General features: G+C 52.1%; 6 protein-coding genes across 6 annotated transcripts; 3 read left to right on the top strand and 3 right to left on the bottom strand.

The window, feature by feature from the left end:
• Positions 1-253: 253 nt before the first annotated feature.
• Positions 254-1,278, bottom strand: ATG37 (Autophagy-related protein 37; the record flags this gene model as incomplete). Its single annotated transcript, XM_066130464.1, has 3 exons — positions 254-821; positions 881-1,178; positions 1,263-1,278. The coding sequence occupies 3 exons, from the start codon at positions 1,276-1,278 to the stop codon at positions 254-256; spliced, it is 882 nt and encodes a 293-aa protein (XP_065986521.1).
• Positions 1,279-2,566: 1,288 nt separating this feature from the next.
• RNT1 (Ribonuclease 3) lies at positions 2,567-3,589 on the bottom strand (the record flags this gene model as incomplete). Its single annotated transcript, XM_014689550.1, has 1 exon — positions 2,567-3,589. One exon carries the CDS (start codon positions 3,587-3,589, stop codon positions 2,567-2,569), a length of 1,023 nt encoding a protein of 340 aa, XP_014545036.1.
• A 460-nt stretch (positions 3,590-4,049) lies between these two features.
• On the top strand, positions 4,050-4,540 carry RSM27 (mitochondrial 37S ribosomal protein mS33; the record flags this gene model as incomplete). The annotated part of the gene is made up of 4 exons (XM_014689549.1): positions 4,050-4,088; positions 4,142-4,347; positions 4,412-4,461; positions 4,515-4,540. The coding sequence occupies 4 exons, from the start codon at positions 4,050-4,052 to the stop codon at positions 4,538-4,540; spliced, it is 321 nt and encodes a 106-aa protein (XP_014545035.1).
• A 1,145-nt stretch (positions 4,541-5,685) lies between these two features.
• On the top strand, positions 5,686-8,301 carry mcp2 (Meiotic coiled-coil protein 2; the record flags this gene model as incomplete). The annotated part of the gene is made up of 5 exons (XM_014689548.1): positions 5,686-5,808; positions 5,928-6,008; positions 6,068-7,024; positions 7,083-7,709; positions 7,774-8,301. The coding sequence occupies 5 exons, from the start codon at positions 5,686-5,688 to the stop codon at positions 8,299-8,301; spliced, it is 2,316 nt and encodes a 771-aa protein (XP_014545034.1).
• Positions 8,302-8,670: 369 nt separating this feature from the next.
• Positions 8,671-9,506, bottom strand: G6M90_00g049240 (uncharacterized protein; the record flags this gene model as incomplete). Its single annotated transcript, XM_066130463.1, has 3 exons — positions 8,671-8,838; positions 8,914-9,315; positions 9,390-9,506. 3 exons carry the CDS (start codon positions 9,504-9,506, stop codon positions 8,671-8,673), a joined length of 687 nt encoding a protein of 228 aa, XP_065986552.1.
• A 979-nt stretch (positions 9,507-10,485) lies between these two features.
• On the top strand, positions 10,486-12,434 carry G6M90_00g049230 (uncharacterized protein; the record flags this gene model as incomplete). The annotated part of the gene is made up of 3 exons (XM_014689546.1): positions 10,486-11,129; positions 11,183-12,196; positions 12,323-12,434. The coding sequence occupies 3 exons, from the start codon at positions 10,486-10,488 to the stop codon at positions 12,432-12,434; spliced, it is 1,770 nt and encodes a 589-aa protein (XP_014545032.1).
• Between the last annotated feature and the right edge of the window lie 708 nt (positions 12,435-13,142).

Raw genomic sequence — 13,142 nt, 5'->3', positions numbered from 1 at the left:
ACTGTTTGTCCACCATATATGTATTTCTGTCCTGGCGAGGGGTGGACAGAAGCGTGCCCAACGCTGGTGTTACGTCTAGGGCATGCTGGAAATGTCTACGCATTTGCGCCCCCGAGAGACGGATCTGCTAGACGTCATGGATGCCGCAGGCAGCGTGCCCGTCTCTTGATACCATCGCCCCTGGCGATGTTTGTGGCAAGCTTAAGCGTGGTGGGTTGTGCCGTCGTTGGTTATTGTAGGGAATTTCGTTCATTCACCTCGACGGCAGAATATTTCGGACATATTCTCGTATAATCTTCAGTGCAGACCGGACCAAGTCTTCCAAGCGCCTGTCCTTGCGTTTCCGCATCCATAACAAGACAATGGAAAGAATGACGCAATCCAGAAGCAAATGCTTCAGGAATATCCAGAGAAGCCAGCCAAACCACGCAGGAAAGCTTCGCTCTTTCTTTGATCGCCACTCCCTACCAGTCGAAATCTGTTCTCTTAAAGCGGCAACCTCTGCCGACAGCTTAGTAACGGCGCGCTCGACCTTTTTCTGCCATCGCGATGACTTTTGGTCTTGGCTTTCTGGCTCTCGGCTTTCTTCCACGGCATCGTCCAGGTCCATCATACGTTGAGATCGCAATTCAGCTTCGTCTTGCTCGCTCATGGGGCTCAATATTTTCATAGGGCCATCAGTGCCACTCAAAGGTTCTTGGAACGTCCTAGGGGCCTTGCTGGACGCGGGCGCCTTCGGCGATGAATCGGTTGAGCTTGGAGAGTTGTGCTTTATTTGGTTCCAAACGAACTCTAGTTCGGTGACAAGCTCGATGGCATCACTGCAATATCACATCAGTAACCTTGCCGGCGACAATGGAAATCGATACAAGAAACGTACGATGTGTTGGCATATCGGTACATAGTTTCGATAAGCGCCTCCACATATCTGCGCTTGGCTTCCGTTCGGCTCAGTCCCTTTTGCGAGTTCCAAGCATCCCACTTGTCTCTCTCCCTGTGCAATTCTTCGGCTGTGAGGAACGGCCCAGCGGTGGGTTGTTCCATGACACCATCGACATCCCCCTCCATCGCTTGCTTGTAGAGGCCATAGAGGCGGAGGCGATCGGATGGCGGCGGCCGTGATGCGCCGGTCTTGGGGATCTTCTTGACTGTGTTGAGGGCATGGACAAACACACGATCTGATGGCAGCAACGGCTCTGATTAGCATCCTGGTAGGGCCAATATCTGCGGCGTGGTGGTTGATAAACAGTAAGTTGACGTACCTACGGAGTCGGCCATGGTGACACTGATTGGCCCAGCGTCTGCCGCACCTGGATATCTATATTGTATGCGTTTTGTTGAGCAGCTCAGCTAGTTGAATCGGCAAGGTGCTTTTGATGGCTGGTTTGTATGGCAATTCGATATGCCATTCGCTGCTATCGACGCGCCGATAAGGATGGTGGATGGTGGACAGCAGACTAGGTTAGGCGGCGGACCGTGGGAAAGATTGGACTGAAAAGAGGAGGAAATGACAGGCGGGCGGAAATTGCAAGGCTTTCGCGCCTCAACGAGAATGTCTTTGTTGCCGTCGCGTGTCCAATCGAGACAGAATGAAATTTGCGTCTACCGCGATGCTGAGGAAGGCCATTTGATGGATGGGCGAGCAGAGTGGCGGGAAGGTCGATCAATTGATGGCTGTCAACCGAGGCCCCTGGAGCCGCCACTGCGGAAGCAGGTGGGTTGTGGATGGACGCCCAAAAGCACGACATGAGCAGACTGGCAGGTGCAGCCTGCGATTTGGTCCCGACCGAGGCTAGAGATGGATGGTGTGTCAACGGGTGACCAGACTGGTCCTAATTCGGCACCCGGTCACGTCTAATTGGTCCGTTCCCCGGACTTCTTTACCTTTCGCGTTATCGACATGGTTTCTAGAATGACAAAGGCCGTGTGCTTCGGATATCTTGGACAGTTTCCGGAGGTGGCGGGCGCTCTGCATTTATTGTCTAACCTGTGAGTAAATGGTTCACCGTGAGTCGATCCGTGGCCCTGTTGCGGTGCCACTGCTGCGAAGAGCAAGGCGGATTCCCAATTCCGTTACGGTCGCCATGCCATATGTATTTACGGAATACAGCACCCCATGTCATATCTCAGTGAGGCTCTTGCATTTTGTGTCAGTGTACCAGACATCCTGGAGCATTTAGACAGTGGAGATGCAAATGGCGACGTGGATGGTAGGCAGACGTTTCCCGCACGGGATAGCACTAGTCCGAGGCGACAAACACACATCGACTCGAGCAGACGCAAGTGGCGGATGATTGAATATATCGCTGCGGTTCATCATATGCATTTTCTGAACAGATCTGGCAAGTACCTGACAAACTGTGTTATGAGCAAAGGAGAAAACGGAATGGCCCTTTTGAAACCCATGCAGTAGGGGAAAAATCCTCATTTCCCCCGTACTGAATGTTCCGCCCTGTTCTCTTCTCCTATGATAACTCCCCTTTGTGCGATTGTACAAAATGATCGGTAACCGTTATGGGTATCATGACAAGCAAATTCTATCTACACCGCAGACATCGTTCCACAATCAAGATATTGTGTCCCCTTCCTCGGAAGCCTTGGTGGCCTCCATGGCCTCCATAAACGCAGCCTTCTTTGCCACGTACGGTTTGAGGAGCTTCTTATTTTCCAGCGCCTGTTGCGCTGCTTTCTGTGCCGCTTCTTTTTTCCCAAGAGCCGTCCCCGTGCCGAGGAGCTTGTTTCTTTCACCCCACCCATCCAAATACGCACCGACTGTGTAGAGAGGCAAGCCAAGGTCCCTATCTCTGCCCATTCTGGGCATGTCCTCGTACCGAACGAGAACGCCTTTAACTCCAATCTCTATACGCAGCTTCTCTTTGGCGCTTAGATTGCTGTGAGACGACATGTCTTTGGTGCTTCCCTGCTCTGTGGAATTGGGTTGAGTAGCCATCTTGCGTTTTCTGTCGTTGGCCACAATTTGGTCCTTGATGGTCCTGGCCCAAAGCAATTTGAGCCAAGATGCTGTGTTGGCCATGCCGTTCTCAGGGTCAGAAATAATAGCGGCGGCAACATATGCCTCAAACATGTCGGCTTGGGTCTTGATAATATCCTTGTCACTCGAACTTCCGCGACCGCGTGAAATGTCCTTCTTCAAGTCACCTGGTAGCTGAGCCTTGGATTCTAAGCCGTACTCGCGAAAGTACTGTGCCAGAGTTTTGTTTCGGATCAGTATTTCTCTCAGTTGAGAACATCTTCCAACAGGAGTGGAGGTGAATGTCTGGTAGATCAAGCTAGATGCAATCAATTCCAAGTAGGCATCACCTAGCCATTCGAGACGTTCATAGCCGCGGAGAGGGTCACTCAGACCTGGATGCAGGAAAACCGTCGCTTCAAGCTCCGGGTCTAAAATCTTGGGAATACAAGGCAGACTTGAAGGTATATCTGAAGGAAGCCAAGGCGTCAATCCAAACATGGCTGGGATAGGACCAGGTATTCTGATGTTTGGTGCCACATTTTCGTCGGTAGAACCGCTATATCTTTTCCTTTTGCTCTCTTGGCTGGCATTATCATCTGCGGGTCTCTTCGACATGTTTTCAAAAACAAAGGGTAAGGATGATGAAGCTTTGAAATTTACTTTTAAGAAAATTATCGAAGACATTGTAGCAAGGCAACCTTGACAAACTATGAGGTGGCCCCACATTGAGGTATGTAGCCAATCAGAAGTGATGGATCACGTGCGCCTTCAGTCCAGTGTCAAAATATGTAGTTACATGTTGATGTGTAAATGTGTATGTTGGTCATGTATTCGTGTTTGTATATATTTTTTGAATTCCTATTAATGTATTGCCTACGGAGTACGGAATACGTCTCTGCAATTTCCTAGTCAATTGTTCTGCCTCTGGAGCAATCGAGTTTTTTGAACCGAAATTCTGGATAAATCAAGTAATTAGTGGGTCCAAGCAACAGGGCAAAGCTCCCTGCCAACGTCAACTCTGAACTTGACCAGAAAAGTTGCATGACGGCCTCTGCAATTATAAAGTATTACGAAGATGAGTGTACCACGAGCCCGGTTACTAGACTTAATGAAGGTTTGATTCACTATATCCAACTCATCTGCGACTACCCATCTGACATTTTGCAGGCGCAATGCCAGGTCTTCGCGACGACATACAACCCGGAGGGCGTGCGCATGGGCAACAAGGTCCTGCGGCAGCGATTAAAAGGCCCGGCCCTCGCCGCCTACTATCCGAGAAAGGTTGCTACCATCAAGGACGTGAAACGAGAGTTTGGACCTGTATTAGCAACGTGGGATGAGGCCGAAGAGGACCGATTTGAATACATTGAAGAGTACGCTGCACGAACGACTCAGACCCTGAATGTAACGACAACGATTCTGACCTATAATGTGTAGGTTGAAGCAGCGGGGAAAGAGCGCGCCAAAAAAGAAGAATGGCCCTCCTGGTACGTACAGACTTCGATTGAGAGGGCAGAGCCTATGCTAACGTACTGAGCAGCCGAGAAGCCGGGCAGGAAGCGATAAAACGACCGGCTGGCGGCACTGGAGGGTCATATGCGAGAATGACGTGAGCGCATAAACAGAGGCGTCGTTTTGCGATTTGAAAATAACTTCAACGAGAATCCTGATACCATCTAGATGGCCTCCATTCGTGGGGTGTGTATATTATACTGTACGAATTACCCATACATTTTCGATCGTGCGAATAAAATACGAATATATCGAGAGCATCGTGACGTGTGCCGAATCCTCAAGTTAATAGAACGCGGGTGGGAAATATTAAAACACTGGGCTATGCGAAATGAAGTTGGTATTTTGACAGTGTTGATGCTGGCCGTGTCGTGAAGTATGTTAAAATAGTTGTGGCGCTAACAGGCCGAAGCTAGTACGAACAGCATGAGAAGTACTCTTTGCGGGATGATTAGGTCTGGAGCTGACCTATAAGATATTGAGGTGATTGATTCACTCCCATGATCGTTTGTTGGGTCTCATGGCGTAAGCAACTGTTGCATTCTACTAAAGTACTGAAGTTGTTTGACCTCTTCTGCACCGACGCTTTGAGCACCTGCCGGCATCAGTTCGCCAGGTGTAAGCAGCTGCAGCTCATAGCAGTCGGCCTGCCCTAGCGTTAACTTAAAGCTCGGTCGAGTCTACTGGATTTGCCTAAACCTCCCCTCGTCTGTCTCCGGTCCTCCGTCTTGCCCTTCCACTTCCACTTTCACTTCCACGATTCTTCCGCCTCTCTGTCCCTCCACTCTCCCTCCCCGGCGACGAGGCTCGCTAGTATCTCGTTTGCCGCCATATATCTTGCCTTTTCTTCTAATCTGCACGCCGGAAATGACCCAGGCCATCTTCACACTAGCCGGCACTTGCCTTTTTCTCTGTCAGGTCGCTCTTTCAAGCTCGTCGTCAATCTAGCATATTAGTGCAGCCATCTGTCGTCACACCATCTTTTTCCTTTCTCTTCCTTTTGTTCCCCATCTCTTCTGATTTCTTCGCACCACTGTCTTGGTTTTCCCACATCACCTCTGTCTGCGATCTAACAGGTCTGTTTTTTGAGTGAAATCTTCATAATCTTTATTGCCTGTGTCCGCTTCAAATAGGCACAGTCGTTTGTTATTTATTTCTTTTCAATACTTTCCAGCGTTGTGGCTGCAGTACGCTCCAACATGGTCTCCTCCGAATCACGCGGTTCACCTCCTCAGCGAACCGGCAGCATTCCAGTCATCACTTTCCAGGAAGAACCCATGAGCACAAGTGGTGATCGACCATCACCCGTGAGCCAAGCCGGTGTAAGTATCTTGCTGATCCTCCTGTTGTTTGCCCTCTACGCGGGGCGTCCTCTTCTATGCAGCATCCTATTCACCCAAATCCCCTTGACAGCCACGAACACGTCTGATGTGGTCTACAGGACAACACGCCATTCACCACTGGTCAGAAGAATATCACTGTGCTTGCCACGTCGAAGCTGATTAATCAAGCCGTTCCCAAGGTGAGTTGATCACATGTTGCTGTCCATATCCAACAACTCACTAACGAGACAAAATACAGCAGTCAACAACTGAAGGATCCTCCAACATGAGCGAAGCTTACCCCATGGACAAGCTCCTAGCAAGGCTATCGGAACAGCAAGCCGTGCTCAGCCAGCAGAACGAGGCACTCAAATCTGGAGATGACGAGGGAAACATGTGCCAGCGACTCCCTGGACACACATCCTCCAGTAACTCCCTGCCAATCACACCAGCCACGGATGGTTTCTCGTCTACCGCACCAAGCACCCGTCCAGCCAGTGCTACTCTTGAAGAAGCTCGTTCCGACTCTGATGAAGTTCTTCGCCTAAAGCTTCAGCTAGCACAAGCCCAGAACAAAATATCCAAGTTAGATCAGGAATTGTCTATCCGCACAATCAAAGGTGAATCGGAAATGCAGGCTATCAACGCAGCTCGAGGCATGGACACAACCGCTCGTGACAGCGTCTGGATGGCAACAGATGATGACCATTCAGACACCAGTGAAGCCATGTCTACTACTACCTTCACTCGTACCAAGGGCATTTGGGGAACCACCAAAGGATCATTTGCTGGCAATGTTCTTCAAGGCGCCGCAGCTGAGCCACAGCCAGGAACCTGGCTGGGAGGACGAGGGTTCAACCAAAGTTTCACCGACGGGAGCTCGTCCTACCAAGCGATGGAAGGATATCGTGGAGATCGCCTAAGCCCCGATCCGGATCTTGTCATGCGTCAATCCGCAACCAGACGACCCAACCGGTACGATCATCGAGCCAGTAACTCTCACCACTTTGCCAGTGTCGGTTACAACCCTGTGAATGGACCAATGGCCCAATTTGAAGCAATTGGGGGTCCAATGGCTTCTGCAAATATGCATCCGCCTCCTGGACTTGGCGCCATGGGGATGGGAGCTTATGCTGGGTACCAGCAACAGCCCGTCGGTACCCCACTGTCTCCTCATGCATCCGAGTTTACATCCAAGACTCACTGGAAGAACGAAGTAAGTACATAGCCATCTCCATACATCCTCTCACACCACCCGCTCATTCTGGCCAAAGGGACTTCCGACCGAGGGCCCGACCTATTTGCCTCCAACTGAACCTCTCAACTATCGTCGTCTTCTCGATCGTAATGTGACGTGCAATTGGAAATACATAGTCGATAAGATTGTGTGCAATAATGATCAACAAGCCTCCATATTCTTACAGCAAAAGCTAAAAGTTGGCACACCGGACCAGAAATACGACATTGTTGAAGCTATTGTGGCCCAAGCTTATCCTCTGATGGTAAACAGATTTGGCAATTTCTTAGTTCAGAGATGCTTTGAGCACGGAACCCCTGAGCAGGTGATTAACATTGCCCGGGCTATCCGTGGCAATACTCTCAACTTATCCATGGACCCCTTTGGATGCCATGTAGTCCAAAAGGCATTCGATTCGGTCCCCGAAGAGTACAAGGCAATCATGGTTCACGAGCTTCTCCGCCGCATCCCTGAAACAGTTATACATCGATATGCTTGTCATGTATGGCAGAAACTCTTTGAGCTTCGATGGACTGAATCTCCACCTCAAATTATGAAATACGTTAATGAAGCTTTGCGCGGCATGTGGCATGAAGTAGCCCTGGGAGAAACTGGCAGCTTGGTTGTTCAAAATATCTTCGAGAATTGTTTGGAGGAAGACAAGGTAAGTGTGTTTGTAGTAGCTCGACGAGCATCGCTTGCCTTCGTTTTCGCTAACTCTCTCACAGCGCCCCTGCATTGAGGAAGTCCTCGCCAACATCGATATTGTTGCGCATGGACAATTCGGAAACTGGTGTATCCAACACATCTGCGAACATGGCGCACCGCCAGACCGTGGCAGGGCTGTTGATCACGTCATTCGTTACGCCGCTGAGTACAGCACTGATCAATTTGCTTCCAAGGTGGTAGAGAAGTGTTTGAAGATTGGGAACAGCGAGTTCTTGGGTCGTTATCTGGACCGGGTCTGTGAAGGCCGCTTGGACCGGACTCGAATTCCGCTGATTGACATTGCGAGTGACCAGTATGGCAATTATCTTGTGCAGTGGATTCTTAACAATGCTACACCTCAGCACCGCGAGATGGTGGCGGCCCACATTCGAAAGCATATGGTTTCTCTCCGGGGCTCCAAGTTTGGATCCCGAGTTGGCATGCTCTGCACCAACCACGCCGTCACTACGCGGCCTGGACCTGGAGTTGGGCCTGGTATGGGTAGTCGTATGGGTCCTGGACCACGATTTGCAGGGGCATATCGTTAGACAAACCTTTGTGTGTGTAGTCGGATCTTGAAGTCATTATCGCCTTTGCATAATATAAGAATTTTGCTTTACGACTTTTAGCCTAATGTGACGATGTCTGCTGTAGTGTAGTCCTGCTAATACTCGCCAAAGCTTGATGTATGGTATTTTCCTTGCAGCTACGTAATAAGCCCATCCATTAAGTATGCTCTTTAAAATAAGTTTTGCCTCAGTTTTTCAACCCAGGTTCATGGCTTGAATTGCGGTCATCGAGACCATATGAGCAAACAAAAAGAAAGAAAGAAAAGGCCAGCCAGTCCTTAACGCCTTGTTCACCATGCAAAATAATGGTTTAAACAAAATATAAAGGATACGCGCCGCATTAGAACGTTATGAAGCTACGGGATCAGCTGCCGATGTTGCCTCAGCAGTCTCGGTGTCTAGTTGAGGAAACTCGGTGTCGAGAGCTTTGGGAAGATTCACTTCCGGGGCCATCTGAGGGTTGTCCCGTTCCCAGGGCTTCTTGGGAGCTGCCCGAGAACCAACGGGTTTGACTGACTGTGACGAAGGATGAGTCTGAGCTTCTTGCCAGGCGAGCACAAGTGATTTTACGAAAATTGGCTCAAGACTTACCGGATCCCTGACAACGGTATTGGGAATCTGCTTTATCCCGGGAATGGGCTTCCCTTCCTGCAACAGCTTGAGCATCTCGGCAAAGCCCATCGGGTAGCTGGGTTGGTCGCCGGTCGCATTCTCAGCTGCGGCTTTACGGTCGACGTAGAGATCGGCCTTGGGGGCGGCTTGTTGCCAGGGGAGCGGAGGTTCAGAGGGCGAGGGCGCGGAAGGGGAGCGGTATTCTTCCGGTAGGACTTGGGGCGGTGTGTGGCCCGGGTGTCTGGACAGCCAGTCTTTGTATTGGGCAAAGTCGATTTGGACGCCTATGCGCTGGGCGTAGTAGAAGATGCGGGCGTGGACGGCCATGTCTGACGGGGAGCCGGGTGTGTCTGGGGGGCCGAGGATGGCGGACAGACCGGACTGGCGGTGTTAACAAGCTTGTCGGCGGGAGAGGGGGTTGATTGGATGAACGAGAAGGGGGAAGGGCAGCGTACGAGGAACATTGTGTCTTTTGTCCAGGGATATGCGTCGAAGGCTTGGAATATAGACTCTTCATCTTTGAGGGAGCGGATGCGGTCGGCGCCCGGGAGAGAGGGCTCGGGCTGTGCCATTTGGCGGGGCCGTAGGTGGTTGAGGTGAGATTGGGTGAGGAATGGGTGTGAAATTGAGTCGAGGTCGGGATGGGAAATATGAGATGAGCTTGTGAGGAACAGATGTGAGTGTGAAAGCTGTGTGTGTGTGACTGTGTATGGTGTGGCATGGACAGCATGTGATGGATGATGGGAGGGTGGCGGGGCGGCAAAATCTGGGGTCTGGCATATGCGAGAGAAAGTGCTCGCATGAGCTCGGGACGCTCTGATGGGTGTCATGGTGCCGTATGTATGAATTCAGAAAGTCAGGCGGGGTACGGAGTATTAGTATCCGTTTATTCATTCACTTGCGAATAGCATCCTTTTTGCGTTTTAGGCCATGAGTCGGCTCTCAGTTCACCTTGTCACGTGCAGCCTGCGTTGGGCATCGTCATGTGAGAGGTTTAGGGACAAGGACGAGTGAGCCCGTTCCATCCGACCTCGCCGGGGACAAAGGGCGCCATGTGCTACAGGTGTTTTGGTGATGGACATAGTGTTCATGTTTCCAACATTGAAGCTACCCAAGTATTGAAACAAGCCATGAGCGTTTGATGGTCCAAACCGATTCCAAGGGACAGAGACCAGGGACTTTGACGGACGGGGCTGCCGAGACGTGGCACTAGGAACTGCTGGCTGCTTGGCCAATCCCGTGCCGACTTTTCCCCCAACTGCATCACGAACACCATCGACACTCCCTCGCATTACTGGCTAGCTTAAATGTAGACGTTCCTCCACCACGTCAACTACCGCCGCCACCTCCTACGCCCTTGTCTGCCCGCGAACTCTCCTCCGCCCTACCCCATCCACGGAGTACCGAGTGCATCGAGACGTAGCGGCATCAGCATTTCGTCGGCCAGCCACAGTCGCTGCCTTCAGACCTCGCACGACTGGGTGGTCTCGACATTGACCAACTTCAAAACCCACGTCTCTCCATCGCCATCTCTCCATTCCAGTCGCCCAGATGCACCGTGCGGCCTTGAGAGCGTTCCGGACGACTTCCACCTGCTTCAGCGCCGTCCGCAACCTCTCCCGCACCTCACGAGCATCCCACCGAGCTCTCTTCTCCGCCGCCAGCCAAGCCGCCCATCGCCAGCCCGTCGCTAATGAGCCTCTGAGGTCCTCCATGTACTTCCGCCGCCTGCCCGTCGCCCTGGTCTCCAGTATTGTTGTGGGATACGGCGCCTGGTACTCGTACAACTCGACTGGCGGCGTTCCCGGCGGACCATCCGTCGCGCGAAGCTTCACTTCCACCCAGGGTTCCAGCGATGCCCTGCCGACCAGGACTGTTCTCGTTGTCGGCGCAGACGAGCTTCGACAGGGCACCATTGTGGGGGAAGGGCCTATCCTTAAGCCCACAGCTGACGGGCGCCGAATCGTCGAGATGTTGACCCCGGAGCAAGCTACCGAGAAGTTGAGGGCGCTGGAGCAGTCATTCTCTGTGAACAGGGGGCAGGGCGTGACGAGGTACGACCTCGTCCAGTTGCCGAGTAATGATCCCATCGAGGACGATCATGCCGAAAAGATTGTTCAAGTTCCCAGCCGGTCTGCCGGTGCCGAGGGACAGAGCAGTGACTGGATGTTCTGGGGTGTCTTTGACGGCCATTCGTGAGTTTTGCCCATTTGCCTACCCTTATTTCTTGATGCTGATTCATCCCTAGCGGCTGGACAACATCAGCAACTCTTCGCGAGAGCTTAATCAGCTACGTCGCCCGCGAACTCAACGAGACGTACAAATCCGCCAAAAGCAACTCCCCCACCGACGAAGCCATCGACTCGGCCATCAAGACCGGCTTCACCCGCCTGGACCACGAAATCGTTCACAAAAGCGTGGAGAAGGTGTTCAAAGCCAGTTCCAAAGCCGTAGCCGCCGAGCTCCTCCAGCCCGCCCTCTCAGGCTCGTGCGCCCTGCTCTCCTTCTACGACACTCGCAGCAACCTCCTCCGGGTAGCATGCACCGGTGACTCGCGCGCCGTCCTCGGCCGCCGCTCAGAATCCGGCAAATGGACTGCCACCGCGCTCTCCGAGGACCAGACGGGCGGCAACCCCAGCGAGGCGGCACGCATGCGCAAGGAGCACCCCGGCGAGGACGGCGTTGTCCGCAACGGCCGCGTCCTCGGGGGCCTCGAGCCAACCCGCGCCTTTGGCGACGCCGTCTACAAATGGTCCCGCGACGTGGCCGGTAAACTGCGCGCGTCCTTCTTCGGCCGCAGCCCCTCCCCCTTGCTCAAAACACCCCCCTACGTCACCGCCGAGCCCGTCGTCACCACCACCAAGGTCAACCCCGAAAAGGGCGACTTCCTGGTCCTCGCCACCGACGGCCTCTGGGAAATGCTCACCAACGAAGAAGTCGTCGGCCTCGTGGGCCAATGGATAGAGAGCCAGGCCTCGTCGTCCGGCTCGTCAACGTCTCAGTTCGAAGCGGCGTGGTCCAAAATCTTTGGCTCCCAGAACAAGCCGCTTCCCGTGGAACAGTCCAAGACGGGAGCAAACGACGGCCAGCGGACGCCCATTCGTCTCCAGCAGTGGGGCATCAACCCCGACGCCAAAGACCGCTTCACCGTCAAGGATAAGAACGTCGCTACGCACTTGGTTAGGAATGCCCTGGGGGGGCACAACGACGAGCAAGTGAGGGCTTTGCTTACTCTTCCCTCACCGTTTTCCAGAAGATATCGGTATGTGTTAATTTTCCCTTGTCCCCCCCCCTTTTTTTTTTTTTTGCGCCTTGTTCCTCATATGTAGATGTATCTGTATATGGTGCAAGTACACACAGTTCATGGGCATGTGCTAACCTGTCCAAGGGATGACTTGACGGTCCAGGTAATTTTCTTCGGGGACGGCCTCAAAACAGGCGAGGTTACGATAAATCTCGATGCTACCGCCGAAACGGCCGAGCCCAAGCCCAAGCTGTGATTGTCTTTAGCGGCGTCTTTATTTCTACATAATGGGCGGTGACATGGAATATTGATGGATGATTCAGGCATCTGACGTGGCTTAGCGTGTATATTGTAGCGGATCAAAACGGAAACTTAGAGCGCAGGAGCTTGTATTTTAGTCAACTGGTCCCTACGGATAGAGTAGGGTGCAAATAATAAAGGCATTTAATGGCCATATTTGCGGCATCTTCCAATGAGGGATTCAAGAATTTTCACCGCTGATGAATGTTTTTTAAATTGTTTGGACTTCTCTGAGTATCCCTTTCCTAAGCTAAATGCCAGACACGAGCCCAAGGTGCAATAATGACCTGGTATTAGGACGAGGGAGCGACTGGCTCTGGGACCTGGTGGGCTAGACACCTTCCTCTGGCCAAAGTAAGCTTTCTGTTCCATAAGCTGTGGAGCATTTTTGACAAATACGCTACCCAGACTATGATGAGGATGATTTGTCATGACAGCACCGAATAGATGCAGGCCATTACTATTGAATTTGTCGCCCATGGCCTCTGTGGCTATGACCTGCGGAACATGTGAGAAGAGCGATGCAAAAGGGATTGGAAGGGCCGTACCAGTCCCATGTTTGAAAACGTTGATGACTGCTACGTTATTTAGAACGGCATCTTGTGTCCTGAATATGTGTGCTTCCAAAGCGATCCAAAGGACTCAAAAACAGTTACAATGATAA

The sequence above is a fragment of the Metarhizium brunneum genome, chromosome 2, assembly GCF_013426205.1.
Source record: "Metarhizium brunneum chromosome 2, complete sequence".
NCBI classification, from domain to species: Eukaryota; Fungi; Ascomycota; class Sordariomycetes; order Hypocreales; family Clavicipitaceae; genus Metarhizium; species Metarhizium brunneum.
Note: the sequence above shows the minus strand (reverse complement) of the source record. Positions and strands in the feature narration are given on the sequence as shown.